The sequence below is a fragment of the Agelaius tricolor genome, unplaced genomic scaffold, assembly GCF_023055355.1.
Source record: "Agelaius tricolor isolate 1412-34295 unplaced genomic scaffold, bAgeTri1.0.p SCAF_17, whole genome shotgun sequence".
Lineage (NCBI taxonomy): Eukaryota > Metazoa > Chordata > Aves > Passeriformes > Icteridae > Agelaius > Agelaius tricolor.
In genome coordinates, this window is record NW_027269277.1 from 1,049,732 (window position 1) to 1,076,451 (window position 26,720).

The window sequence follows — 26,720 nt, forward strand, 5'->3', positions numbered from 1 at the left end:
GCAGAGGAGGGCTGGTAGCACAGGGCTAATTACTAATTACGAGCCATCACACACAGTGGGGAAATCTCTCCTGACGTCCTTTGAGATGTGCTCCCAGCCCAGAGCTGGATCTGCCTCTCCTGCCAGTGTGCAGGGGGACACCAGCTCTGGATCTGCTGGGTCTCTGTGCAGGGGGACACCAGCCCCTGGACCTGCTGGGTCTCTGTGCAGGGGGACACCAGCCCTGGATCTGCTGGGTCTCTGCTGCTGTGCAGAGGGACACCAGCCCTGGATCTGCTGGGTCTCTGCTGCTGTGCAGGGGGACACCAGCCCTGGATCTGCTGGGTCTCTGCTGCAGGGGGACACCAGCCCTGGATCTGCTGGGTCTGTGCTGCTGTGCAGAGGGACACCAGCCCTAGATCTGATGGGTCTGTGCTGCAGCCCTGGATGTACTGGGTCTCTGTGCAGGGGGACACCAGCCCTGGATCTGCTGGGTCTGTGCTGCAGCCCTGGATCTGCTGGGTCTCTGCTGCAGGGGGACACCAGCCCTGGATCTGCTGGGTCTGTGCTGCTGTGCAGAGGGACACCAGCCCTGGATCTGATGGGTCTGAGCTGCAGCCCTGGATCTGAGGGTCTCTGCTGCTGTGCAGAGGGACACCAGCCATGTGGCTGGGTGTGAGAGCATCAGTCCCAGCCTGGCTGCTCCTCTGGGCCGTGGGCTCCATCCCAGTGCTCCATGGGGTTTCCCACTGCGCCTGCTCCCAGCAGGAAGGAGTCTCAGACCGCTTCTTTATTTCCCATGGGCTAAGTAAGCAGCTTGCTAAATGATAATGACTTTCCCTCATTGCTGATGCATACTTCATTTGACCTGGTCCCTACTTGGAAATTTTCAGTTTCCCGAGTGCAGCTGGAGCATTCTTATTTAATTTGCATGAATTTTGTATCACCCACAATATAATTCAAACCATAAGAATTAAATGCTGGTGAGATCTCCTAATAGGCAGCATCAGTTCTATTGCAGATGCTGGAGCCTGAGATTGAGTGGCCCATGGAGAACAGGACTGAGGATACACAAGGACCAGGAGAAGTGGTCTTACAAGTCCTACCCTTCCCACCAGGGAGGCCCAGTGGACTTTGGGGAACAATTTGCCATTTCTGTGGTCCCCAGTGATGCCTGCAGCACAAAGGGGAGTCAGGAGACTGGTGCTCCGGGTGGAGATGTGCAGCTTGAAGCAGAGGATGAGGAGCCGTCGATGTTTCTGGAGGATTTTGTGAAACCAAAAGGAGAGATGCACATTGCAGCCTTGGAGAAAAGTCCGCTTTGTTTTTTAATAATAAAGGGTGACATGCAAGCTTTATTAACAAGGCATGTAGGGGAAAAAAGGCTCAAGGGATAACCCTGAAAAAGTGGTGCTAAATGTGTCATTTTTATGAAGCTGATTTTGTGAAGAGTCCCTACATGCTTTGGCAGGAGGTTGCAGCAGGTTTACAGTAATTTGTGGAAAGATAGAAATGTTTTCACCCTGAAGTGAGAAGAAGGGCAAAAATCCCCTGTGTTGAGATGCTTTAGAGCCATCTTGTGAGGCAGAGGCTGGCAGATGGATGGATACCTGTCACTTCGGGTCGGGAGAGATGGGTCCAGCTCCAAACAGCCATAGACTGTGCTGGGGGCTGATGGGAAGGAACCAAAGCCTTTGTCGAGAGCCTGCATCCACATGCCATGGAGAAAGCTGGATTTTCACCTTGTGGAGTTCGGTTTGAAAGATATCCCTCATCTGAAACTGCTGAAAGGAGGAAGAGTGATAAAGAACCAGCTGCCAGGATTGCCCTGAGGCGAGCGGGCTGCAGGGACATGCCCGAGCTGCTCCCAGCCCGCTGGCATGGCCCAGGACACGTCCCCCTACCCTGGCACTGACCCTGGCAGCATCCTCTGTTTGTGCAGCCCTGCACAGTGCTGCTGGTGCCTGGAGCTGCTGCAGGCTGCTGCCCTTTCTGCTGGCACTGCATGAGTTCCTCTTGACGCGCCTTGGATGCGCCAGGGTTTATTTCTGTTTCTGAGGCAGGGAGTGAGCAGTCCTTAGAGCAGTGCCCTGTTGCTAACAGGCCCTTTGCTGTCAGGGAAGTCCCCCCATTGATATCCAGGTCAAGAAGAGTTACACTGACGTTTGTACATCTTTTTTTTTTTTAATTTAATGGAATTGGCAGTCCTCAACCAAAAGCAACCACTAGGGGAAAAAAAAAAATTAATATTTCCCTCCTGATTGCTCAGTTTGGAGTGTGTCTGTTGTTATATTTATATTTGTGTTGCTAAGGCAGCGGTTAAGAGTGTTTTTCAAATTAGGCACTGGTAAGCAGTGTGGCAAGCCAGGGCTCTCTTTGATGGCACTGCCACCAACACGTCTGCATCTGGAAAGCAAGGACAGACCTGTCCCTGGAGGACAGCAGGGCTTCTCTCCTCCAAGAGAAATGCGGGCTGAGTTCTCAGACTTCATGCAAGGTGTACTTCAGCATTTCTCATGTCTGGAATGTGTTGTTTATTCCTGGCACGGCGGCTGTGGGGCTGATGGTGACAAGTGTGAGCATCCTTTCTTCAGTTACAACGAGGAGATAAGAGCTGGCAGCATGTCTGGGAGGTCCTCGCTGTGCCTGGCTCTGAACATGGAAAGGAGAGGCTGGACTTGGGGCTGGGCTCCCCTTTGATTTCTACAGCAGTGATGCTGATTAGTGAGAAAGTGACAGTTCGTTTGCTTTTGCCAAAATAATGAAGAAGATGAGGGCCAGCCTCTCAGTGATGCACTTGATGAAGAGCACACTTTCATCGGTGCCAGCCAGCCTTACCTTTTCCCTCTTTTTTGTGCTTTGACTTTGTTCTTTGGGTCTCATTAAGAGAGGGAGTGGATCCTTTCCCAATTAAAATGTTGACATGTCGAAGACGCTCTCCTCTCCCATCATTTTGCCTCTGTTTGTAAGTGGTTGCACCTTGCAGGATGAACTAGAATTAAATCAAGTGAACTTTGATTGAATAATGCAAGCTGTAAAGCAACCCTTCTCCGTGAAAAATCTCATTTCTTTTTTATTTTTCTGGTTTGGTCCCCTAGTCTGCTTGGAGATAACCTTGACAGATAATCCCATGGCTAAGTAAAGAAACTGGGCTGGAGGGAAGGATGAGCAGCCCACCCTTGTGCCAGCATGGACAGCACAGGCAGCTCTCACCTCTGAGGGTGCAGACCCAGGGAAGAGGATTTCCCATCCTTGTGGCCGTGTCACTGCTTGTTTTGCCTGGAATCTGGAAGCAATTATCATTCCTTGTGCTGTGTCCAGTGGTGGGGGAATTCCGAGCCTGGGAACGGATGCTGTGTCCAGCCCCTCAGGAGCCCTTTTGTTCTGTGTGGATGTGGGGGTTTCATCAGTGCTGCAGAGCATCCTGAGCAGGGGACACGTGGAGCAGGGAATGCACAGGAAGGACATTGCTCCAGTCCATTGGACAGAAATCAGGGGGAATTTGCTTGTTGGTGAATGAGTTGAGCCAGGATATGATCTTTGTTTTTGGTTTGAAATCCATAGGAAAGCTCCCAGGGATGTTGTTCCGAGGGGGATTTAGTGCCAGGTCTGTGTCTGGGCTGTGGCACTTTGATGGCAGCACGTGTGGTGGTGTCTCCTCAGCCTCTGGGATTTTGGTGGCAGTGGTCAGACTTTCCCTGTGGATCACCTGGGGTGTTCCTTGGCTCCTGAAGCCTTGGTGATGCAGTGTCCATGCTCTGAGTGTTTTAAAGCTCTTCAGTGTACCTGTGTACATTGAAATTTGCTGTCTGCATCCTCTCACCCAGCTGTTCCTCTCCTGGCTTTCCCAGGGCTGTGCACACACAGGGATGGAGGTGATGAGGCAGTGGTGGGTGCAGGGGTCTCCCTGTTGCTGGGCACGGTGATGGGGGCTGGGGATGCAGGGATGGAGCCAGGCTCTGGGCTTGTGATCCCACATCTGCCAGTGCAGGGTGATGGGGGCTCCCCACGCTGTGAGGATTGTGCCAAAAGTGGCTCCCATCCCTTCTGCCCTCTATTGCTTGGCTGCTCTCAGCTCATTGCAGGGCTGGGGGCTGCTGTGAGGCTGCCTGGGGGGAATGCTGTGGGACCCCCTTGGCATGGCAGCCCTGGGACAGACGGACAAACACAGGGTCAGGTGATTTCTGTGCTGTTTGGGTTCTCAGGTATCACATGCTTTGAAAATCCGTGTGTCTGTCTGCTCCTGAGCTCTCAGCACCAAAGTCACCCGGCAGGAGCAGGGATGCAGGAGCTGCAGGGACAGTGGTTTGTGCAGTAAATCTCCAGCGTGGCTCCCCAGCAGTAATTACTGTGTGCAGTAATAACAGAGCCGTGCTCAGCGCTGGGCCAGCTCCCCCGGCTCGCTGCTCCTCGCCTGTTTCTCTCTGGGAGGTTCCTGTTTGGTAAATTGGACATTGTGCTGTATTTCAGAAAAGGTTACACTTAACCAAGGCTGCCTGTGCTTTATGATCTTGGCAGAGCCGTGTAACCTCTGCTGGGGCATGATTGGATTTCACATTGGGCTCTGCTGCAGCAGCCCCACTCCCTGCATCCTGCCATTGTGATTACGTTAGCAGCAGACTCTGCTTTCCTTTATTTATTGAGACATTAAAGATGCATGCATTTATTTTTACCGTGTTCATAATTGCCATAAAAACAGGCCCTGGTATCCCGGAGCAGCTCTTTGGGAAGGAGAAGAGCCCCGGGGCTGGGGCCAGGAGGAGCGTGGCAGAGAGAAGGCAGGACAGGGCTGGGGGCAGGTGGATGCTCCCATTTCTGTCCTGGGAGGATGCTGCTGCTGTCCTGGAGGAAGGGGAGCAGAGCAAAGCCTGCTCCTTCTGCTGCTCAGGGGGCAAGGAGCACCCCAGGGCTGGTGCTGGTGGGAGCCCGGGTGGGATCCCTGCAGGTGTGGGGGGATTTGGGGTGGATGGACAGGTGGGCTGGAGTGCCTGACTTGTGCAAGATCCTGCATCCTCTGGGGTCCCTGCAGTGCAGGAAGGATCCTGGCCAGGCTGTGCACATCCCAACATGCTCCACCACTGTGGTGCACCATGCATCATCTCCCATCACATGCTACCATGCACCTGCCACTGCATGACACTGCACAGCTCCCTCTGCATGGCACTGCACAGCTCCCACTGCATGGCACTGCACAGCTCCCTCTGCACAGCTCCCTCTGCGTGGCACTGCACAGCTCCCACTGCTCAGCTCCCACTGCTCAGCTCCCTCTGCGTGGCACTGCACAGCTCCCACTGCATGGCACTGCACAGCTCCCACTGCACAGCTCCCTCTGCATGGCACTGCACAGCTCCCTCTGCATGGCACTGCACAGCTCTCACTGCATGGCACTGCCCAGCTCCCACTGCATGGCACTGCACAGCTCCCTCTGCATGGCACTGCACAGCTCCCACTGCTCAGCTCCCACTGCACAGCTCCCACCATGTGCCCCCTGATGGCTCCCACCATGGCCTCATGGCTTTCCCCCTGCTCTCTCCCCTCCCTTCTGGTTTCTTTTTTTGGTTCCTTACCTGCTGCCAGCACCAGAGCCCCGGGGCTGTGTAATCTGAGTTTAAAAGATGTGTTTCAACTGAAGAATGAGTTAGTGGGTTTTGCTTGTAAGTAACAACTCCTTTGACTTTTCTCTCCTTCTTTTACTCCCCTCCAACTTTTAAGCATGTCACCCATTGTTTGCTTTCTTATTAATAACAGAGCCCACTGTCTCTGCAAATGAAATGATGTAAAACAAAGAAAAGTGCCTGCATTAAATTCTTTGGCAGGGGATTACCTTGCTGGCATTTACATATCTATGCAATAAAAATTTTAACATGTTAATTATACACTAATAAGAAAAATGCCTTTTGAACTTTCAGTCAAATTGACACACACAGAACTGAGTCCATCAGGGAATTAAAAGCAATTAGTTTTGTAACAGAGCATAGTCACATTGTTTCTTCTTTGCAAATTGTTCTGTGGTCACCAACCAGCCTTTTTTATTGGTGAAAGTTGGTGGAAAGACTGACAGGTCCTGGAGTTTTCCAGGCCTGCCTCTGTCCTGCTCACAGGGGCCTGTGCCATCATGGGATGCTCCTTCCCTCTCCAAAGGTTTCATCCTGGCCCTGCAGACCTGGCTCTTCCCACTCACGGAGAAATCAGACTTGTAACCATCTCCTGTTTTCTTTTTCCTCCTTCCAGACTGAAAACTACTCCTTTGATTCCAACTACGTGAACAGCAGAGCTCATTTAATAAAAAGGTACGTAGGCTTGCTTGGAGGGCTTGCTTTGGCCAGCCAGATCCCAAGGGTTTAATGTTCTTTCATGCTGCCTTATATACTACTTGCTTATTTTAATATGCAAAACTTTTTAAGAGTAATAATTTGATTTTAAAACAGTACTTATTTACCATTAAGTCCCATTGCTCGTGGTTTGCAGTAAAGGAAATATTTTTTTCCTTCTCTTTGGCTTCTTCATGCTGGGAAGGTACAGTAAGTGAGGTAGAGTGCTGTTACCCTGACAACTTTCAAATTCTGAAAGTTTATTCCATTTGAATGCACAGGAATAAAAGGATAGATTTGGGTGGTGAGATCTCCCTGCCATGTGAGGCGGGGAAAATTAAAAAAAAACAACGAGTTGTTTGGGGGCAGGTAATTGGGTTGGATGCAGCTCATGGCTCTAGCTCACTGTTTTAGTTTGAATACCAAGGCAAACAGCACTTGGCTAGGCTGATTTTTTCCCATGTGGGAAACAATCAGTTCAACTGCAACCTAGCAGTCACCCTTGGGGAAACAGAGCCCTCTGGGTGAAACACTGCTGTCCTCAGAGCCTGGCAGTGGGGAGGGAATGTCTCTGGGGGTTTCACACCGGGGTTACCCAGCTGAACCCTGCTGGGCTCTGTTAACCCAGAGGTGAGCATCGCCCCAGGGGCAGGAGGCTCAGGAAGGGTCACCCAGCGTGGTCAGTGCTCCTCACCAGGGCTGCAGGGCTGCAGGGCCAGCTCCCTGCACAGGAGCAGGGTGCAGGACAGGGCCAGCAGCTCCTTGCCCACCTCCCTGCTCTCCCCAGGGCCTGGCCAAGGTGTGTGAGCACCAAGCCGTGGCCGTGGCCATGCCCATGCCCAGCACAGCTGTGCTTGTGACTCTGCAGAAGCCATCACTGAGCCAAGGGTTTTACAGAGAGCAGAAGCCAGCCCTGAACTGTTGAGATCTGATCTGAGCAGTAAAAATATCCAATTATCTGCCTGGCTGAGAGCCCATTTGTTTACACCTTAGGAGCCCGAGCAGCGAGGGAGCTGCGAGCGGGTTCAGCTGTGGAGGGCAGGTGTGCTTGCCCATGTGGCTCGTGGTGTTTAACCATGCTAATGTGACACTGAGAGAGCTGGCTGGCCCGTGCCACGCTGCTCCTGCCAGAGACTCTTCAGGCACACTGAAAAGCCCCCAGATCTATTAATCTTTCCCCGTTCTCACCTAAGATAAAGGCAGGCAGCGCTGCCGCCTGCGCGGCGGGGCTGACTCCGAGCCTGTATTGTTTGGGAGCTGCTGCTGCTGCCGATTCCCCCAGACCTGCCCATCCTTTAGGAAGTGTCAGCCGTGGAGGCACGTCTGAGGCTGCTGCATTCCAGTCTGGCTCACTGCAGGGAAGATAAATGCCTTGTAACACGGGCTGCCTGTGCATTATGAGCAGCAGCCCCGTGTAGGACAGCGCTTCCCCTGCTTTCTGCCTTTGTCTGTATCTTAAGTACAACGGGTGCCAGGAGTGCTGTGCAGACATCTGAGAACAAAACATATTTTCTGTAACATACTGTGGCATCATTTTCATCCTTTGCCTTTATGAAGATGTTGTAGTTCTGCTATCTTTGGTGAGTGAACCTTCTCAAATCCAGCACTTAATTAATCTATTTGTACTTTTCCTGTGTTGTCTGCCTGCCTCTCCTGCTCATCTACACTCACACAAATGAATTGTAGATTTGTAGTGCTTTCTTAACTTAAAAATCTTTGATGTCACCTGGAATCAAAGTCAGCGGCTTCAATAGGGACATCTTTATTTAAAAGGTAATGTTTGAAGGTTTACCAATTTATATGTATTTCAGAGCTCCCCCCTCGTGTGCTTTTGCAGAGCATTAGATGGTAGGTGGTCTGCTTGGTTTCCGTGGAGACACAAAAGGGCTTTTCAAAGTAATGAAAATCTCCAGCTCTTCGGGGCTTTGAAGCCCAGGCTGAGTCTTTCACTGACGTCTCACACCAGATCAGCCAGTGAGAAAGTTCAGAGAAGTGGGTGCAGGTGGATCCTCCCAATGGGTGCAGTTCTGCCATGCCATGGCTGGCTGTGGAAGGAGCACAGGGTGTGTCCCCCCAGGGACACCCTGATGGCTGCTCCACCTGGGTCAGGTGTGTCCCAAGGTGTCCCTGCTGCTCACAGCACCCCTGGTCCTGGGGCATGGCCCTTCTCAGGCTGTTGGGGTCCCAAATGCAGCCAGAAATGCAGCTCTTCATAGAGTCACAGGATGGTTGGGGTTGGAAGGGACCTTAAAGATCACCCAGTGCCACCCCTGCCATGGCAGGGACACCTCCCACTGTCCCAGGTGCTCCCAGCCCCAATGTCCAGCCTGGCCTTGGGCACTGCCAGGGATCCAGGGGCAGCCCCAGCTGCTCTGGGCACCTGTGCCAGGGCTGCCCACCCTGCCAGGGAAGAATTTCTTTGTATCATCAAAATATCATCTCTCTTCTTCCAGTTTAAAACCATTCCTCCTTATCCTATCACTATCTGCCTGTGTAAAAAGTCCCTCTCCCTCTTTTTTGTATGTCCTATCACTGTTTGCCCTTGTAGAAAGTGACTCCTGTAGGAGCTGGAAGGGGCTCTGTTCCCAGAACATTGTCCAGGATGAGCAGTCCCAGCTCCCTCAGCCTTCATAGGATCTGCCCTTCCTCCATCCCTCTGGCCTGGGGGCTGCTCAGCCCTGGGGGAGATCTGGGAGCAGCTCAGTCCTTGGTCCTTCCAGCAGTGGCTGTGCTTGCAGAGGCTGTCAAGGATGTTTGACTGTGTATCAGATTTCCTTAAAGCTGCATGAACTTGGACCCAGAATCACTGGTTTATTTTTAAAAATGAGAATGCATCATCATGATTAAAAGACATTCCTGTTTCCAGGAAGACTTTTTTTTTTTAAGCTTGAAGTGATTAGGACTTGGCTTATAACCTAAAAAAATGGGGTTTAGATCTTGTGTAACTTCAGTATGAGGTAGTGCAACTTGGGAGAGCCAAGTTGTAGGAACAGCTCATTTAACGTATATTTTTTAAAATTTTATTTCAAATTCTGCTTCACCCTGAGCTTCTGTAAGATGAGGGCAGCCTGAGGGTACCCACAGGCTGATGCTAGGGCAGGAGGGGCAGGGATGGTGCAAGCTGGATGCTGTGTTTTGGGGTGCAGAGGTGCCAGTCAGGGAGTGTCCCCCCCAGTCCCTGCCCAGCTCTCCGTGCCTGGCAGTGTCACTGGGTGCCACTGGGCGTCACTGGGTACCACTGGGTGCTGGGGTGGGCAGGGATCTCCCATCCCCACAGGTCTCACTGCAGCACCACGGGGTGTCAGGGCCCACCTTGTCCCACCCAGGAAGTGACAGCTGTGTTTCCCCAGCAGCTCCACGTTCAAGGACTTGGAGGGGAACAGTCTGAAGGACAGCGGGCACGAGGAGAGTGACCAGACGGACAGCGAGCACGACGTGCAGCGCGGGCTCTACTGCGACACGGCCGTCAACGATGTGCTGAACACCAGCGTGCCCTCCATGGGCTCCCAGGGCCCCGAGCAAGGTGAGCCACCACCCGGGGGTGCCCCCTGCCCCCACTGCCCCTCTGGTGCTGCCCTGGTGGGTGTGCAGTGAGGATGCTTGGTGCTTGCTGGGGATGATGCCGTGCATTGGCAGAGTGCTGGCTAGGTATGAATTAACCTTCACGCCACGCCTGTCAGTAAGCGAGCAGTTGGGATTATCCTCTGCTCACGGGCAGGAAAGCCAAGGCCCTGAGACGTGCCTGACAGTGAGGGAGTGCTGGAGTTGGGATTAGGGCAGGAATCAGGGTGCTGTGCCCAGGGCTGGTCCCTGCCTGCCTCCCCTCAGGAGCCTTGATGGTGTGTGCCCATCCCAGCCCTCCCATCCCAGCCCTCCCACCCCAGCTCTCCCACAGGTCAGCAGAGCATGTGGGCAGTCAGCCAGGCATCCCACAAGGGATTAGCTCAGGCCAGTGGGTGAGGGTTTGCATCTTTTCCCTTGCAAAGGTGGCAGCTTTCAGCCCTTCTCGTGCCCATGTGCAGGGATGAAGTCCTGCTCTGAAACCAGACTGGTATTAGCTGCAGGAAGGAAGTCAGAGGAGTTCAGCTGAGCCCAAGTGTCGTTTGTACTTGGGCATGAATGTCGCTTTTAATGTCTGAGGGATGCAAACATCCAATGCAAACATCCTGTCTTTTTCAATTAAGGAGGTTTGGTGCTGGGGCACGGGGGAGCCTCGGGGCACTTGGCTATATCTTGAGATAAGCTGGAGCTGAGGCTCAACTGGAAGCCCCACTGCTAAAAGACTTAAGGATATGAAAACAAAATGCTGTGATTATGAACTGGTCTTCAGCTGTTAAATTCAATTCATGGTAAACATCATTAAAAGCCTTTGTTTTGCTGTCACAAAAGAGTCAAACGGGGGAGAGAGAGTTCTTGCCATCTGCGCCACCGGGTGTGGGATTTTTCTGGGGAGATTCTGATGGCTGTATTAATTCTGGATAGAGTCTGTTAAATGGCCACAGTTAACCCTGTGAGACTCCACGAGGAGGGGAACACAGAGGTCACCTCCACATTCCACGCTGCCAGCCGCACTAATTGGAGAGGGATGGCATCCGCAGCGATAATGTATTTCCAGACAACCCTACTGTGGCCAAAGATGAAAAAAATTAAACATTTCTATAACTGTACAGTGGCAGTTTGATTCTCTGCGGACCAGCACCATGTCAGAGAATGCAGGCTGATAGCTATCATTTATTATTCTTCTATTACAAAGAAATGCTTTTTCATTTCGATCAGGAGAGGGTTTCCTAAGATGCGTTTGTAGTAAGGGATGACTGTGGAAGCAAAAATGTTCATAATTGATTCCCATCCTGGTGAATGGTCTGAGCAACATCTGTTAATTTTTTGTCACATTTCTTTAGCAAAAAACCCAATCTCAATGGGCTGCAGATAGGGTTTTACAGGGATTACATTTCTGATAAGTCTGCGTGCTGGCTCTGATAACAATGCAAACAAGTTAAAAAGGCTGAGTTGGAGGCAGAGCTCCTCGGAGGAGTCAGATGGGAGTAAATATGGTTCAGTCCATTGTAGCATGGACTCCTCACTGCATGTAAAATACACCCAAAATTCAGGTGTATTTCCAGAAGGTGACTTCTGAGGGCAGCCTGTCTGTGTCCCAGTCCTGCAATGGCCCAGGGGGTTGGTGCTCCTGGATCTGGTTTGTTCTGGGAGGAAAGCTGCACTGACACCCAGCTGCACCTGCAGGCCACAATCAGCTCTCTTGTCCTGCAGGACCCACGCTGTCGAGTGTGGGAGAGCTCAGGGTGACCCTGTGAGGTTATCGGGGTGCTGGTGGAGCAATGAGAGGAGCAGCACAGGCGGGGAAGTGAGTGGTTACTGTCACAGAAGCTGAAAAAAAGGTTAAAGAGAGTGTTGCCTGAGCTGATTTGTGAAACAGGAGCTGCAGAAAATAATCAGGAAAATCAAGATGCTGAGATGATGGTGATAACAGCAGTTCCCACATGATTAAAGTGATGGTTTTCACTTGGTAATTTTTACCTGATTTTGGGGCAGAGTGGCAGGGTGGGGAGAAAACACCAGAAATTCATTGAGAAGGATGTGCAGGACTGTTGGCTGGCTCCTGCTCCAAACACACAGTCCTTATCTGGAGAGCAGCCTGGCAGCTCATGTACCCATGCTTTGCTTTTCCTTGTTGTCCCTGCCCAAACTGCATCTCATGTAATCCCAGAGAAATGGGGTGGAGAGTTGTTGGAGTTTGCTTGTTAATGGTAATGATCTCCTGGCTGGGAGCCTGGCGTGGCTCCCCTGTGGCCAGTCTCTGCTGGGCTTGGGCCTCAGCTTGAGACACCACGAGTCCTTCATGAGTGGCTAGCCCTCAGACTGTGTCCCAGAAATCTGTGAGTCTTCATCTGCTCACTGGGTAACCCTGGATCTGCCAGGGGAGACAGTGGTTGGCAGAAATCCCTGTAGCTGGCTGGTGGAGGATGATCCCTGTGTGGTGGCTCAGGGTGGTCAGTGTGGACCTGTCTGGGCAGCCTTTGCCTTCTGAGATGCTGCATTTCCTGCAGAGGGAGGTAAGCTTGGATGGATCCAAGCTCCTTTGTCTTCTTAAACCAATGGCACCAGCGGTCAGTACTCAGGCGTGGGAGCCCCAGGGAGCTGCTGGTGTTTCACTTTCCTGCTGCCACTCTTGGGTGGGAGTGACACCAGCTGCCAGTCCTGCTGGCAGGAGCCCTTTCTCCTCCTTTGGAAGTGACCTAGATTGCCAGAAAAATGGCAAAAAAAATGGAGAGTGCTGAGCTCTAGTGGGTAGCAGCAGGTCATCAGAAATACTGCCTGGAGCTCAGCCACATTGCGTATTTTGGGAGCAGGACTTCTGCCCAGTCCCTCTTTACCTCAGGATCTTAATTATTGATTATAAATTCATCTGATGAAAAGATGGCTTTAATTGCTCTAATATGTACCCAATTTGGAGTTCATTATAGGCCAGGATTGTTTTCCTTCCCTTGCTAATTGGCACCGAATGGGATGCAGAGGAAGGCGGGCACTGGTGCTGTTCCACCTTCAGCGATTGCCTGGCTGCCTGTAATTGTTTGTTTATTTGTGGAGGTGCTAAGTGCTGCTGGAAGTTTGTATGTGCTCTCTTCCTAACGAGTCCTCAGCTGAACCTCCAGGATTTCTGTGAGACAGGGGTGTTTTCAAGCAGCTGCTGGATCTCAGCGATGTTTTGGGATGGCTGGAGTACTCTGCTGGAGGATGGGACTGAATCCTGGGCTCCCCTTTGTGCCTTGGCCTATTTCCCTGCAGGAGGGGGTGGATTTTCTCTGTATCCTGGTGTACCTGAGGCTCCCAGTGCAGCTCTGGAGGAAGCCCTGGCTTGCAGGAGGAGCTGAGGTGTGGAGCTGGTACAGGGACGCTGCCCTGAGGACAGGTGTGGGGTGCTCCTGACCCTGTTCCTCCCAGCACCACGGGCAGAGCTCAGTGGGAGATGTTTTCCAGCCCTGCAGACTGTGGTGGTGGTTTTCCTTGGAAATGGCAGCGTGGACCAGATGTTCACAGGGTAATTGAAAATTCCATTTTATCAGAAAGCGTTTGCTGTCAAAAAGTTTTATCTTTACTTCAACAAAGAGGCTGATTAGATCCCTCAGGACCTGAATTAGCATCTTTGAGGCTGGATACTCTGTTTTGTGATTCAGGTAGTTATTCCTGCCTTGGTTTTCCTCATACTGGTACTTTTTTCTTTAAATCCCTTTGCCCTCTTCCAATCATAGTGTTTGTGCAGGTTTGGCTTGTTTTCTTTGTGTGGATGTGCACCAGCACCTAGATATGCTTAAATGTATTCTACTGCCTTTTTCACCTTGCCTTGAGCAAGAGCCATTCTCGCACTCTCTAAGTCGTGGGAGCCAGCATAGAAATCAGAAAGGAGATATTTCCAATATAAGTTTTTAATGTTAGAAGCAACAGATTTCACACTTATCTTAATTCCCAGTGCTGGCCAGTATTTTAGCCATCAATTACAGAAAGAAAATCATTGGTCCAATGAAGCAGTGATTCACTGTTTAAGACAAAAATAGAAAATATGAAAATAATAAGCACACGCTAATCATAAAATGGCAGTGTTAGAAATAGTCACCACCGACATAAAATAGTGAAAAAGCTTTAAAATCAAAATGAGAGGGTTTTAAGCAATGTCAGTAATGGTTCTCTACAGAGAATTGCTTCTAAAAGCATCACTTCCACTTTTCTGGTGCCAGATCAGCAGTAAAGGTTCACATGAAATGTCATCTGGAAAGACCTGGTCCCGCATTCATTTCCTCATCTGTGTAACTTTGCTCACAGGGGAGATTTAATTGTGTCTGAGTCCCATAAACTCCAGCAAGATGTAGGGTTCTTTGAATAGAAATGGGTTATATTTAAATAGTTATGTTAAGTCTTCTTTATACTATCACACAGTATAGAAATAAGATTTGGATGTAAAGGAGAAATGGGCCCGTGATCTTCACTGAAACTTTTCCTGCTGGTTGCATCCCAAATTATTCGGATGTATCATCATTTAGGGGATCAGGTTTTATCTGGAATATTCCAATTGGTTCTTATGCTCATCTCCATAGTATCTGGGTGTTTTCAGTTGTGAATTGAGAACATGACTAATGGTATTAACTGGAGGCAAACTCAGGTATTAGAAACTGTTGATTTTTTGTAAGCTGATTTCCAGCAGTCGTTCTACCTACAACCCCCTTTCACTCTGCAGAAAAGCCTTTCTGTAGAGCTGCATGCACATAAAGACCTCAGTGACATATTCTGGGGCTTTGGAGGCTGCATTTCTCTGGAAGCTTCTACAAATTAATAAAACTACCTAATTTCTTGTATTCATACATGCAGCACAAGACATAAAGTATAACATTAATGTGTGAGTGACAGCACATCCCTTAAGATGGATGAATGCTGTAAGCTTTCTTTCAGGGCAGTGTCAATTATTCCAGCTCCTCTGATTTCTGTATTATTGCACAGCTCTGGTAAAGCAGCCTCAGTGAGCTCAGTGGTGCTCCTGCAGTGGCCAGCCTGGAGGGAGCAATCAGCTTCTCACAGCACTCTGAAAGCCCTGAGGAGGATTTTCCTGACGAGTGGGTAAGCTGGTCTTTGGGAAGAGGAGTTGATTGTCTTATGATCCCCACACTTTTGAATGATTGTGTGTTGAGCATCTGAGCTCAGCTCTGTGTGGAGGTCACTGATGCTTTTGTCCATGCTCTCTCCATCCTCCCCAAGCTCCTGCTGACATTTCCTAACCGGGCTTGTGGAGGGCATAATGTCTGTTGTTGGACCATTGAATGTAACTCAGCTCCTTCAGAGGCTGATGTGGACAGGCAGAGCTGGCCAGGGGGACAGGTGGCCCCACTTTGGACTCAGCTGCCTTCACCCCTGTGCTGCAGCAGGCAGGGCTCACGTCAGGAGGGTTGGTCTGTGCTGGGAGTTGCTGCTTGGCACGGACGGATCCCCTGTGCTGCTCTGCCTTAGTGCTGCTCTCCCTGAGCCTGGAGCATCCTTGCTGGAAGGTCCTGGGGGGCAGGGGTGACACTGAAGTCATCTCCCTAGCAGTGAGGGAAGCCAATCCCTCTTTGCAAGAGCAGAACTAAATAACAAACAGATGTGCAACCTCCTTGGTTTGCATGAGAAGCATTGTCCTATATCCCACGTTCCTGGCACTCTTCCTTCAGCTTGCAGGGTCCTTCAAAGATAGTTCTTGTGGAGTCTTCATCACTGAAGTTTCTCCATTCAGGCTCACAGGAGTTATAACCTTTAGGTCCTCAAGTTTTTTTCCCCCTAAGCACAGAGAACACTCAGCAGATGTGAACATTTTGGCAACTTGGAGAGGAAAATTAAAACTTGAATCCATGCCCTGTTGTGTAGGTTTGCAATGGATGAATGATCAGCCCAGAAATTTGGAGAGTTTCTACTGTTTTATTGTACTTTTTAATGAGATTTTCTCCAATTCAGTCATTGCTTACCCATATTTTTACTGGGTGACTGGAGAGCAATTTATAGGAGATATGAAGAAGAGGTATTTCAGATTAGAGAATTTCAGCTTCTATTTCTGCTTGGTTTTTTTAACTGTTCCTAAACTCCAGCCCAAGGAGAACCTTTGCAGAGAAGATCTTTGTCTCAGGGTTCAGCTGAAGATGGGGTGGTTCTAACCCTGGCTCTGCCAAAGCCTCCTTTTCCAGAACCACTACCCCATACTTGGATTTTAAGATATTTGCAGATAAACAAACAGTTCAGGCAAGCTTGCAGCTTCCTTTTGCCTTACAAACAAGTCAGAAAAGGCTCCTGTGGCCTCTTTTGCCCCTCTGCCAGTAACTTCTAAGGAAGCCTTTAACACTTTCCTTCTCCCAGCAGTCAAGTCTGGCAAGGTGGTCAAGGTAATGGCCATCGGATTGAGCAGTGGGGAAGGTACATGAATAAAACCAAACCTTCTGCTCACGCAGCAAGCCAGCACTTCCCAATCTCCTCCTGTAATCAATCTACATCGTTAATGACTCTGAAAACAGACTGAACTGCTGGGGCTGGCACTGGGAAACTTGCATTACAAACTAACCATCTCTTATTAACCTTTCGGTGTTTCCTTCACAACACTAATTAGATCCAAATAAAACCAATGTTTGTGAAACTCTTAAGTTAAAATATAATTTTCAGAGAAAATATGGTAAACTCCAGAGCTCCTGTTTGCTTGGCCTTTCTTTTTAATTATGATAGGGGATGGCTGTTACTTGTTTTACAGAGGCTTACATGATTAATGCTGCAATGTTACTGTAATTAAAACAGCAAAAAAAAAAAGATGTGATTGGGGCCTGTATAATTTACAGACATCTCGGCATTCTGGTGGCAGAGCTGCTCTGAGCGTTGCAAAGACGAATCATAAAAATTTATTCTAATTAAAATTGCCAGATTGACTAAACAACAGGTGACTTACATAACTTGAGCGACTTGCACTTGGGGTGAGAAATCATCTGAAATCAGTGAATTATACAAAGCTGCCTATTATTCTGCTAAATGGGAAAGTGTGTGCTTACCATGGCAACCCGCATCAATTTTGCAGCCTCTGGAAAATACAGGGCCCTTTATTAAAGGAATAATCAGCACCAGCAGCGTGGTGACCCCGGGCTCTGCAGGGGCAGGGACACGGCCTGGGGGCTTTGGGGCAGCCCCTGGGCACAGGTGGGGCCAGCAGGTGAAACCCTGCCCTGGTACCTGGGGGCTCAGGTGTGAGCCAGCCTCTCCAGAGGGGCTGCCACAAGTTGGGTGCCTGTTGTTTTTCCCTCCGAAACGTGGTGCAGTTAAATTAATGTGTGTGATAAGGATAAATTGTTTGGACCTCTGCCAATTAGGCTGCATGCTGCAGAGAGCTGTAGGGCAGGGACTGTGTCTCCCCTGGTGCAGGGGAAGGAGCCCACCTGTCTCCAAAATACGGAGATATGGGTGAGTGTCTGAGCTGCTCCAGATCCTGCAGATATCTGCTGAGGGGAGACACACCACTGGGTTTGTATGTAGGTTGTTTTACTAAATGATCTATGTAATAATATATAAGTCAAAACTCTGTAATAATTGGCACCAAACAGCAAAAAGAACTCGCAGCTTTTATCTGTCTTGAGGGAAGTGCTGCCACTCAAAACTTGGGAGTGCTATATTTTATTTCTCATACAGCATATGTGAATGTAAGACTAGATAGTTCTAAATGGGTCACAGAATTATTAAGAAGTTTGGCAGCCTTTCCTCCTGGTGTACGTGGGGAGCAGGAGCATGGGCTGTGCCAGGCTCTGGCTGGGTGTGTGTTGCCTTTGCACAGTCATTTCCCCTTCCCTCCTGCATTTAACCCCTCTGTCTGTTTGGGAAATAAGTTCTTTATAAAGTACTATTATAGATGTGTGTTAGTCACAATGTTTATAATCACGGCACTCATAAGGTGGCCCCTGTTTTTGCTGAGTATCTGTAATGGTAGTGATCAGTTCCCCACCCTCAGCATTAGCTCCCTTAGTGTTTTTATTTTTCAACAGAAACCCCTTTTTTTTCCATTTCCCTTATTGTATTTCACCCTTTTCCAAGTGTGAAGAACAACTTGCTTTGTAACTGGCTTCACTGTTAGGTTGTGTTTCATTACCAACATCCACAGCTGGCCGGGGGTGCTGGCACGTGGCAGCAGGTGACAGCAGGGCACTGCTGTGCCACCTCACCTCTGGGCAGTGCCAGTCACACCTGGGCAGGGCACTGGAGCTGGGCCAAGGTGGGTCAGCCTCGAGGTCGGGGTGTGTGGAATGACTGGCTGTAGTACCAGAGCTTCATCCCAAAGAAATCCTGGCTTAGCATCAGTCCCTGCAGGAAAAAGAGTTTAAATTGAACCACAGGGAAAAAAAAAAAGAAAAAAAAGATGAAAAGCCCCCTCTCTGAATTGAAGCAATAGGAAATGAAAACTGCTGAGATACACTGTCATGTGGGTAGTGGTGCTACCAACCTTGTGCTGCAGTAATTACCTCTATGCATGCAATTTGTGCTCAGCTACGACTGATTTCCCACATCATCCGGTGCCCAGGCTATATTCAATCAGTCCCAGCTGGAGAGAGCTATCTTGGATTATTTGGTGAGATTTCCCCACAGATGCTGCCTGGCACGCCAGGGAAGGGCTGCGGAGCCCCCCTGGCCCAGGCTGGAGCTGTGGGGACAGTCACAGCAGGGTCCCTGCCCCAGGGACATGGGTGCTGAGGACCTGCAGCGGCTGGGGTGACAGGTGAGGAGCTTCTGGCACCTCCTGGGGAGAAGTCTTGGCTCTGCTGGGTGCGTGCTGGAGGGAGAGCAGGTTCTGTGCTTGTTCCTGTGCTGTTTCATGTGAGAAATGAAAGAGGAGAGCGTCAGCTGGGAATCTTCCTGAGAAGCCAAGGGAGGTGGGAGTCCTCATCTCCTGCAAACCAAAATAGGTCGAGCACTTGATTTCCTCTGACTGCTTTGGAAGTGTCAGCTTCAGTAAGGAGCTGAGCAGAGCAGGAGCTCTGGTGTGAGTGCAGCCCTGCCTCGCCTGCTCGGGCACGTCCTGTCAGCTCCTGCAGGAGCCAGAGGGCTCCGAGCCATTGCCTCAGGACAGGAACTTCCTCAACTCAGCTACCTGCAATCCTGGATTAGGTACAGCTTGGTGAGGGGTTATCGAGGGGCAGCTCTTGTGTGGGCAGAGGAATTTGGCAGGAAACCTGAAGTTAAAGCTGTGCACAGTAGTAATTCAGGAACTGTCAGAGAAGGGGTTTTTTTGGGAGCAGTAGCTGCATTATTGGAGGGTCAGGCATACTCAGGTGTGTCCTGGAAGGTTACTGTGTGTATACTGGACTTGGATTTGTTTTTTTACTCTCTGTGTTTACCAGTCCATCATCATCATCATCATCATCATCATCATCATCATCACACAATGGTTTGGGTTGGAAGGGACCTTAAGGATCATCTGCTTCCAACCCCCTACAAAGGGCAGGGACACCTTCCACTATCCCGTGTTTCTCAGAGCCCCATCCAGCTTGCCTTGGACACTTCCAGGAGTGAGGCACCCTCGGCTTCTCTGGGCAAGCTGTGCCAGGGTCTCACCACCCTCACAGTAAAGAATTCCTTCCTAGTGTCTTATCTAACCTGTGAGTCTAAAGCTATTCCCCCTTGCCCTGTCACTTTTGCCCTTGTCAGCAGTCCCTTCCAGCTCTCCTGCAGCCCTGCATTTGTTATTTGTGCCACTGCTGGTTCCAGTGGGAGCTGTGTGGGCAGGATGTCCTGCTGTGTGTCCTGGCAGGCTCCCAGGAGCCACCCCTGCAGCCAGGGATGAGTGCCTGGCAGCACTCACAGGGTCACTGCTGTGTCCTGCATTGTTCTGACAGGCCGTGCTTGTGCAGCCACTCTCAGGTTAGTGTGGGTCCCACTGATTTACAGACCTCTCCTGTGCAGGGCAGCCTGTGTCCATGACAGGCCATGAAGCACATGATAACTCAGCAGCCTAAATTATTCAGGCAAATTGAATGTGTTTGGCTTGTTCCGAACTTTAGTTTCCTTTCAGTGCTGTCAGGAGCACAGGTAGCCCTGATGCTTGTATTGGAACTCACTCGAGTGCCAAGGAGACACAGACAGCTCAGGTATAACTTATGTTTTACCTCGTTTGTTGCTTACTTCCACCTTGCTGGGCTCTTTCTGGGCACTTCTGTGCCTCATGAGAATGTTTGTCTTGCTCCTACTGATGCTGCCCTCTGGTATGCTGCTGGGTTCTGGGAATTCTCTGCGTCACGTGGTGGAAAAGCCCCTGTAAAATCCAAAACAAATTCTGTGTCTGTTCCACCCTTTAGTGGAAGTATATTCACTCATGCAAAAATTTTGACCCATTAGTCATCACTGGAGGATCCAGAAACCTCATCTTAATGAAGACAAGTAATTAAAATTAACAATTCTACCTGCAATTCCCTCATTGCCTGACCTCTGCTTTGTCAGTCTTCCTCCATTGTTACTAGGTGGATATATCGAATTAATTCACTGTAAAAATCCACACAACCCTTCTGTGAGCAGCCTTGCCTTGCAAGGACCACCGAGCTATGGCCAGCAGATGGACAGGAGATGCCTTGTCAGTGCAAACATGTCCCCTGGCTTTCTGGACACTGTTCAGAAGCTTCTGGGATAGGTGAACAAATTGGCTTTCACCCTCCAAACATGTGTCTGGAGATTTAGGAGCTCACTCAAAGCCTTTTGAATCCACAAGGATTCTTTCAGCTGAGACCACTGGGCTTGAAATAGGACCCGAGGGAGATGGCATCCTCAGGGACGTGCCCTGAGACATTGGTCATCTAAGCCTGTGTTCAGAAAAGAACTGAGGGAAGAGGGGATCTCTGCTGCTGAGCATCTCCCTAATTCAGTGAGCAAGACAGAGCCTTGGGAGATGGAGATTTGCCTTGGAAAATTCCAGCTGCAAATGAGATGCATGATTTTAGGAATTAGAATAATTACCCCCTGGAACAGGTTCCCAAGGGATGTGATATATTCTGTATCACTTAGAGTCTTTAAATCACATTTGCATATTTTTCTCAAAAGCGTGCCTAGTCACTCAGAGTGCAGGGCTGTCCTTGAGGAGCACAGTGTGACAGGGCTGAGCCTCCCCTGCTTTCAGGGCAGGAGTCACCTGGTCCTGCATGGGCTGAGCTCTGCAGATCCCTGCAGCAGAGGCTTTGGCACATCCTGGAGAAGAGCTCAGGGCTGTCCCTTGGCCGGCGCTGGCGGCTGTGCAGGAATGTGCAGAACTGAGCAAGTAACTGAGCTGGGGATGATTCAGAAGCCAATTCCCCCAGCCAAAATCTGCCTTCTCTTCCCCAACACACGCAGTCCCTTCCTCTGAATCAGATGTCCCCAGGCGCTGAGCAATCCTGGCTCTATCAGTGTTTCCAGGACCTTCCCTCCCACCACCCCCTGAGTGATGAGAATATTTTTGTAGATCTCATTTCCTGGCCTTTCCCTTTCATCTCTCAAAGCAGCAAGTAAATGAACAGCCCTTTAGTTTTTAGTTACTGCTCTGCACCCAGTGAGCTATCAGAGGCTGTTGACAATGGCTTTTCTCTTTTCCGTGCTCCTGCCTGCAGGATTTGGGGAGATAATTCATTTGGTCCTGGTGCTTTGTCAACTTTCAGCACTTGTAATTGCCTAATGATCAGTGCTGATGCTGTTGTTAAGCCTGTTAAAACTTTGTCCTGCTGAACAGCCAGACTGTGCCTGTCTCATCATGTTGTGCCTGCTGTGCTGGCTGGGGCTGCCTTTGATGCTCCCACCCTGGCCCCATCTTTGGTTGCTGCTTCCCACCCACCCCAGGCACTGCCGAGGGGATGGATGGATGCAGCAGGGTGCTGCCCACGCTGAGGAGCTGCACCTGGAGTTACAAATAGCTGAAGAATAATCCCTCAGAGAGTCAGATGCTCTCCAGGGTGAATCCCCTCTCGGCCCCAAGGAGCCTGGAGCTGCTTGGGGAAGGTGGGCTGGTGTCTGTGCCTGGTGGGGTGGGTGAGAGCAGCTCTCTGGAGCAGGCTATCACTGCTAGAGCACTGCTGTTTAGCAACATGCCGCTATTTCTGCTTTTCCATCTCTCTTGTGCCTTTTCCACCATCATTATAGTTTTTCTAGGGCTCTAATTGGCCACATTTCACGCCACCACCTCTTCTGCTGCTCATCCGGGGTGCCCAACTGGCTGGTGCCATCTCTGGAAGCCCCTGTCGCTCATCCTCGCCTCCTCCAAGGCTGGTTTTTAATGGCACACACTGAACATTAGTGCATTACCATCCCTTTTCCAAGAGCAGTCTCCATCCACTCTTCTCTCGTCCCCCAGTGCCTCATCCAATTTAATTAATTATACTTAGTATATTACGCATCCTGTCAAAGTTTTTCCTTTCCGAGGTTTAATGGTTTTTTAATTCTAATGCATGCTGCATGTGGAAGCGTTTGAGCAGTGAGGGAGTGTGCAGTGGCAAGGAGGCAGCATTACAGCATGTGCTGCAGGCAGCCAGGGTGGGTCCCTGTAGAGAGGCTCCAGCTGAGCTGCTGCAGGACTGAGCTGCCTCCTTCCCTCTGCTGCTGCTCAGGGGCACAATCAGGGGCTGGGGCCAGTGCAGGGGGCACTGCAAGGGTTTGGGTTGAGCCCACTCGCCCTTGGTGCATCTGGTGGAACAGGAGAGAGAGGGCTGGTGGCTCAGCCCCAGTGTCCTCTCTGCAGCTGCAGCCCGTGCTGAACTCAGGGTAATGAACCTGCCTCTTCTCCTTGTGCTAACTGTGTCTGAAAGCACCGATTCCATCAGTCATTGCAGGCCTGCCTTATCCCCTTGCAGAAGGGAGGTGTTGAGGATGTGGTGGGGACTGGGCTGAGCAGGTAACGCCGGCTGGGGCTGGTTCCTATCGCTCTGAATTTCCCAGAGACACTTAAAAGGCTTGGTCAGGAAAGTGGTTCAGCAGGAATGACTTTGTGGGGTCTTACACTGACTAGCTTTGGGTATTTCCAGATAAAACCTGCTCAGACTAAGAGGGTTGTGGGTTGGTGGTTGTTTTTTTCCTGCCTGTCAGTGTTGCAAAGTGCTTAGGTTTTGAAAATCCAGCTGGGCTCTGTCTGTCTGTCACACCATCACTGAGAGTAACGATGCTGTGGTGCAATTTAGCTGACAGCCCTGTGAACTGGGGCCAGGAGCCAACACAATCCAGCCTGACCTCGGGGCAGTGCTGCAGGAATGTGCCTCAGGAAACCAGAAACCCTGCGAGGCTGCACTGGCAGGAGCTGGGGCAGAGCTGGAGCAGCCCATCCTGGGGAGCAAGGGCATCCCACCTCTGCACTGTATCCACAGCAAGGGGTGTGTGGGACGATCCCAGTGAGGTGTGCAGCCCCCAGGTGGGACTCAGAATCACTGCCCAGGTGCCCATGGGTCGGCAGCTGGGAGGGCTGGAGCTGTGGAGCTGAGTGCTTTCCTTGCAGTGCTTGTGCAAGTCATGGAAATGCAGTTATTTTCCATTCCAGTTGTTCAGCAATCCCCCTGTGGCTGTGGAGCTGACAACCCCAGACACACTGCAGGGCTTGTTCTCCATCTCACCCCCGTGGCTGTGGGCCCAACAGAGCGGGGTAGGGTCGGACAGGATGACACCCCAGCTGGATTGCTGGAGTTGAGCTTGTCCATGACTCACAGGTAAAGACATTTCCCCAAGCTTATAATGAGGTTTTAGATTTAGCTATTGACCTTATAGTAGTTTTACATGCATGTTTATCTGCCCTTTGGATTAATGAAGGTAAACTTAATTGCCAGAACAAAGTTTCATCTAATTAAATGGATCAGATTCTCAGACTCTGGCAATTCTGTCATGTCTTCTCTTGGCCCTGGGGCACTGTAACCCACAGCTGGCATTTCCCTGGCATTCTTGTTATCCCTTGTGGAGCTGGAGCCTGCTTTGAGCCCTCTCTGCAGCTCCATGGCCATGCAGAGAGAGCAGGAATGTCCCTGTGAGTCAGGTGCTGGGTCAGGCTGGACAATGCAGAGCAGCTTTTGCAGACCTGTCCCAGATCCCTGTGGGATTTTCTGATGCACCTGCCCCCCTAGGCAAACATCTCATTGTGGTCCATCCCTGTGCTTCAGAGCAAAGATCCACCAGCATGGAAAATCCCTGTGTTCATCTGAAAGAGACTTCAAGTAGAGCACCAGGGAGGGGATAATGCTGAGCTCCAGGGTGGAAGCACGAGAGGTCAATGTCATGATGAGAGATGGCCAGCAACCAACATTTCGGTTTTCTAAGAAAAGGCGTAAAATTCCCCAGCTCTCCCTTGATGGTGGGGAACGCCCCATTGTGCTGGGAAGCCTTCCAGCTCCCTCCACTCTTCAGAGCTGCACACTTTTAGAAAGTACAAAGAGCTTCTCATAATGTTTTGCCTTGTGGGTACGTCTATGATTAATTCCGTGCAAGCATTACTGGTGCAATAACAATACTGAAGGTCCTAAAACTGAAAAAGGAAACACATTTGGCTCGTACTTCATACACAATCACTTACACTTAAGCTATTGATAGTTGATTGGGATCTGTAGACTGCTGGGCTGGTGCCACTGGGTTTCTGAGCGCGCTCAATGGCTGGAACAGACAGCGAGGCTGTAGGTTTTGGCAAGCTGTAGGTCTCATTAGTCAGGCTGACTGTATCTGACACGAGAGATTCCCATCCACCAAGATGAAGCTCACTTCCCTAGGCTTTGGCTGACATCCCAACAATATTTACATGAAGGACAACAGAGGATCAGTGTTAGATTAAGGCTGTGAGTTTCCAGTAGGCAGACAGTTAAATATTCTATTGAAATACTCTTTTGATTATTTAGATAATAATGAAGTTTATGCATGTCCTTGAGAAATCTGGGGAAAGGCAGTTGTTTTATGCTAAGCATGCAAAGATGTGTTTAATCTTGATAATAGGAGTAAATTATGTATCAGCGTTTATAACCTCAGCTCCTTTCTTTCTCACTTGTTGTGTGGAGCCACCAGAAGCCTTGCAGGGAAGGGTGGCAGGAGGAGGGGGCAGCAGCCTCCCCACGGCACCCTGGCCTTCACATCCCCGCGGGAGGAGGATCAGGATGGCTTGTTCTGCTTTGTGCTGGCCGAGGGAGGTGCTGGTTGAAGTTATGGCATTGACCACGAGCCCCCGAGGAGAGAGCAGGGATGTGCTCTGACAGGCGCTGGGCCAGGAGTTGGCCCAGTACAGGCATCCAGGAATTGCTTCTTATCTCCCCCAGCTGTAATTTCTGTTTTGTTGGATTTTTATCAGGATCGTTGAGTTGCCATTTTCTGACCGACGCCTGATTTTGAATAGGACTGAGTAATAATTTGATTTATTGCTGCCGTTGGAATGTGGCTGCCTGGCTGGTCCTGCCTTACCCTCACAGAATATGTGAATTTGCTTTGTCTATGACAATAGCAGAGAACAGTAACCTTTGGATTAATTTGTTTCAGTGACCGAAGTCCCATTAAATGGAAGGCAGCTGGTGTCAGAGGCATAAACTGAGACAAAGTTTTGCTCCCAATTGTGGGAAATGTGTTTAAACAGACTAGAAATGTTTCCATCTCTGCAGGGTATAATATACTCAAATGGTTGCATTAACATGAAAAAAGTCTAAGGAAGAGTGTATTTAGGACAATCCCTCTGTATCCAGTGCTAATGAAATTGAATTGCAGTAATGAAGTCAGGGGTTGTGTCTGCGCCCGTGCAGGAGCTGCCTCAGCATTGATGGAGCCGTGCCCAAGAGTGGTGGAGCACTAATGGCTCGAGATGGAAGAGGTCCATCAGAGCCCAGAGTGCTCTCCTCTCCCTGCCAGGGCTGGATCCCACATCCCAGAGCTGTTAGGATGCTAATGAGCCCTGGATGGAGGCAGAGTGCTGGAGTTTCGGAGGTGCTCCATCCCCGCTGCTCAGGGGCCAGCAGAGCTCCACAGACCACTTAAGAAAAGGATTAATTGGAGTTTAAATGGTGTGTTCCGCCGGCCCTCTGAAAGGGAATTAATTTTTCCTTGTGAATGAGGTGGGGATTGGCCTGCGGTCCTGGATAAAGGGGAGCAGCCAGCATTAAATTGCATTCCAGCCCATAATAATACCTTCTGGGTCTGACTCTGCCGTGGTGCATGGCATAGCCACACCACAGCTCCTTCTGGTGATCACCCTCCTTCCCACAGCCTGCTCCTCACCCAGAGGCATCAGCATCCCCAGGAAATCCTTGACATCGACTCTGTCCTTGCCCTCTGCTTGCAGCTGGCCAGGCACCCAGGTCTGCCTGTCCCTCAGTCCTCATTCACAAAGCAGGGACAGCTCTGCAGAAGGGAGGGAGTTATTCATGGTGATGCAGAGCAGGGCAAGAGGGGAATGGGCCAGCTGTAAATCAGAGGGAATCCTCAGCATTTCCTGGGAGCTGTCTGTGTCTGCAGCAGCTGGGGACAAGCCCCCTTGCTCACCTCTGCTGACCATCCCAGAAGCACTGCCCATGAGCTGCATGCAGCCACAGGTCCTTATCAGCAATTGCTCAATAAATTAATCTAAATGACAGCCCTTGTTTCATTAAAATAATTCCTGTGCTTTGTCCAAGCACTGTTGACCTTCTGTGTTGGGACAGACAATCCAGGATTAAAAATACAGCATTTTTAGCTTGCATAAATCCCAAATAATGGTGAAAGAGAGGAAGAGAAAGGCTTCTTGTGGCAGTAAAGAGCATTTGTCACTGTCCCTGGTTATTAGTATCCTCTGAGCATTGTGCAGGGGAAGCCACGCCAGGATTACATTGCTGCATTGACTGGAGATTTCTTATTAGGAAAGGCAAGGAAGGCTCTGTGAAGCCCATAGGTCAAAAATATAATACACTATTCCTCACCTCTCATTTCCTGATGTTA

The 26,720-nt window shown here is 50.2% G+C and overlaps 1 protein-coding gene across 2 annotated transcripts in view; it reads left to right on the forward strand.

Moving 5' to 3' along the window:
* The window catches only part of PCDH19 (protocadherin 19), a 60,583-nt gene that overhangs the window by 22,428 nt on the left and 11,435 nt on the right, over window positions 1-26,720 (forward strand). Inside the window, exons 3-4 of one of the 2 annotated variants that reach the window (XM_071442160.1) lie at window positions 6,211-6,269; window positions 9,641-9,813. In XM_071442160.1, the coding sequence (XP_071298261.1) occupies window positions 6,211-6,269; window positions 9,641-9,813 (232 nt within the window). The remainder of the gene's footprint in view (window positions 1-6,210; window positions 6,270-9,640; window positions 9,814-26,720) is intronic. The other variant, XM_071442161.1, reaches the window with a different exon arrangement.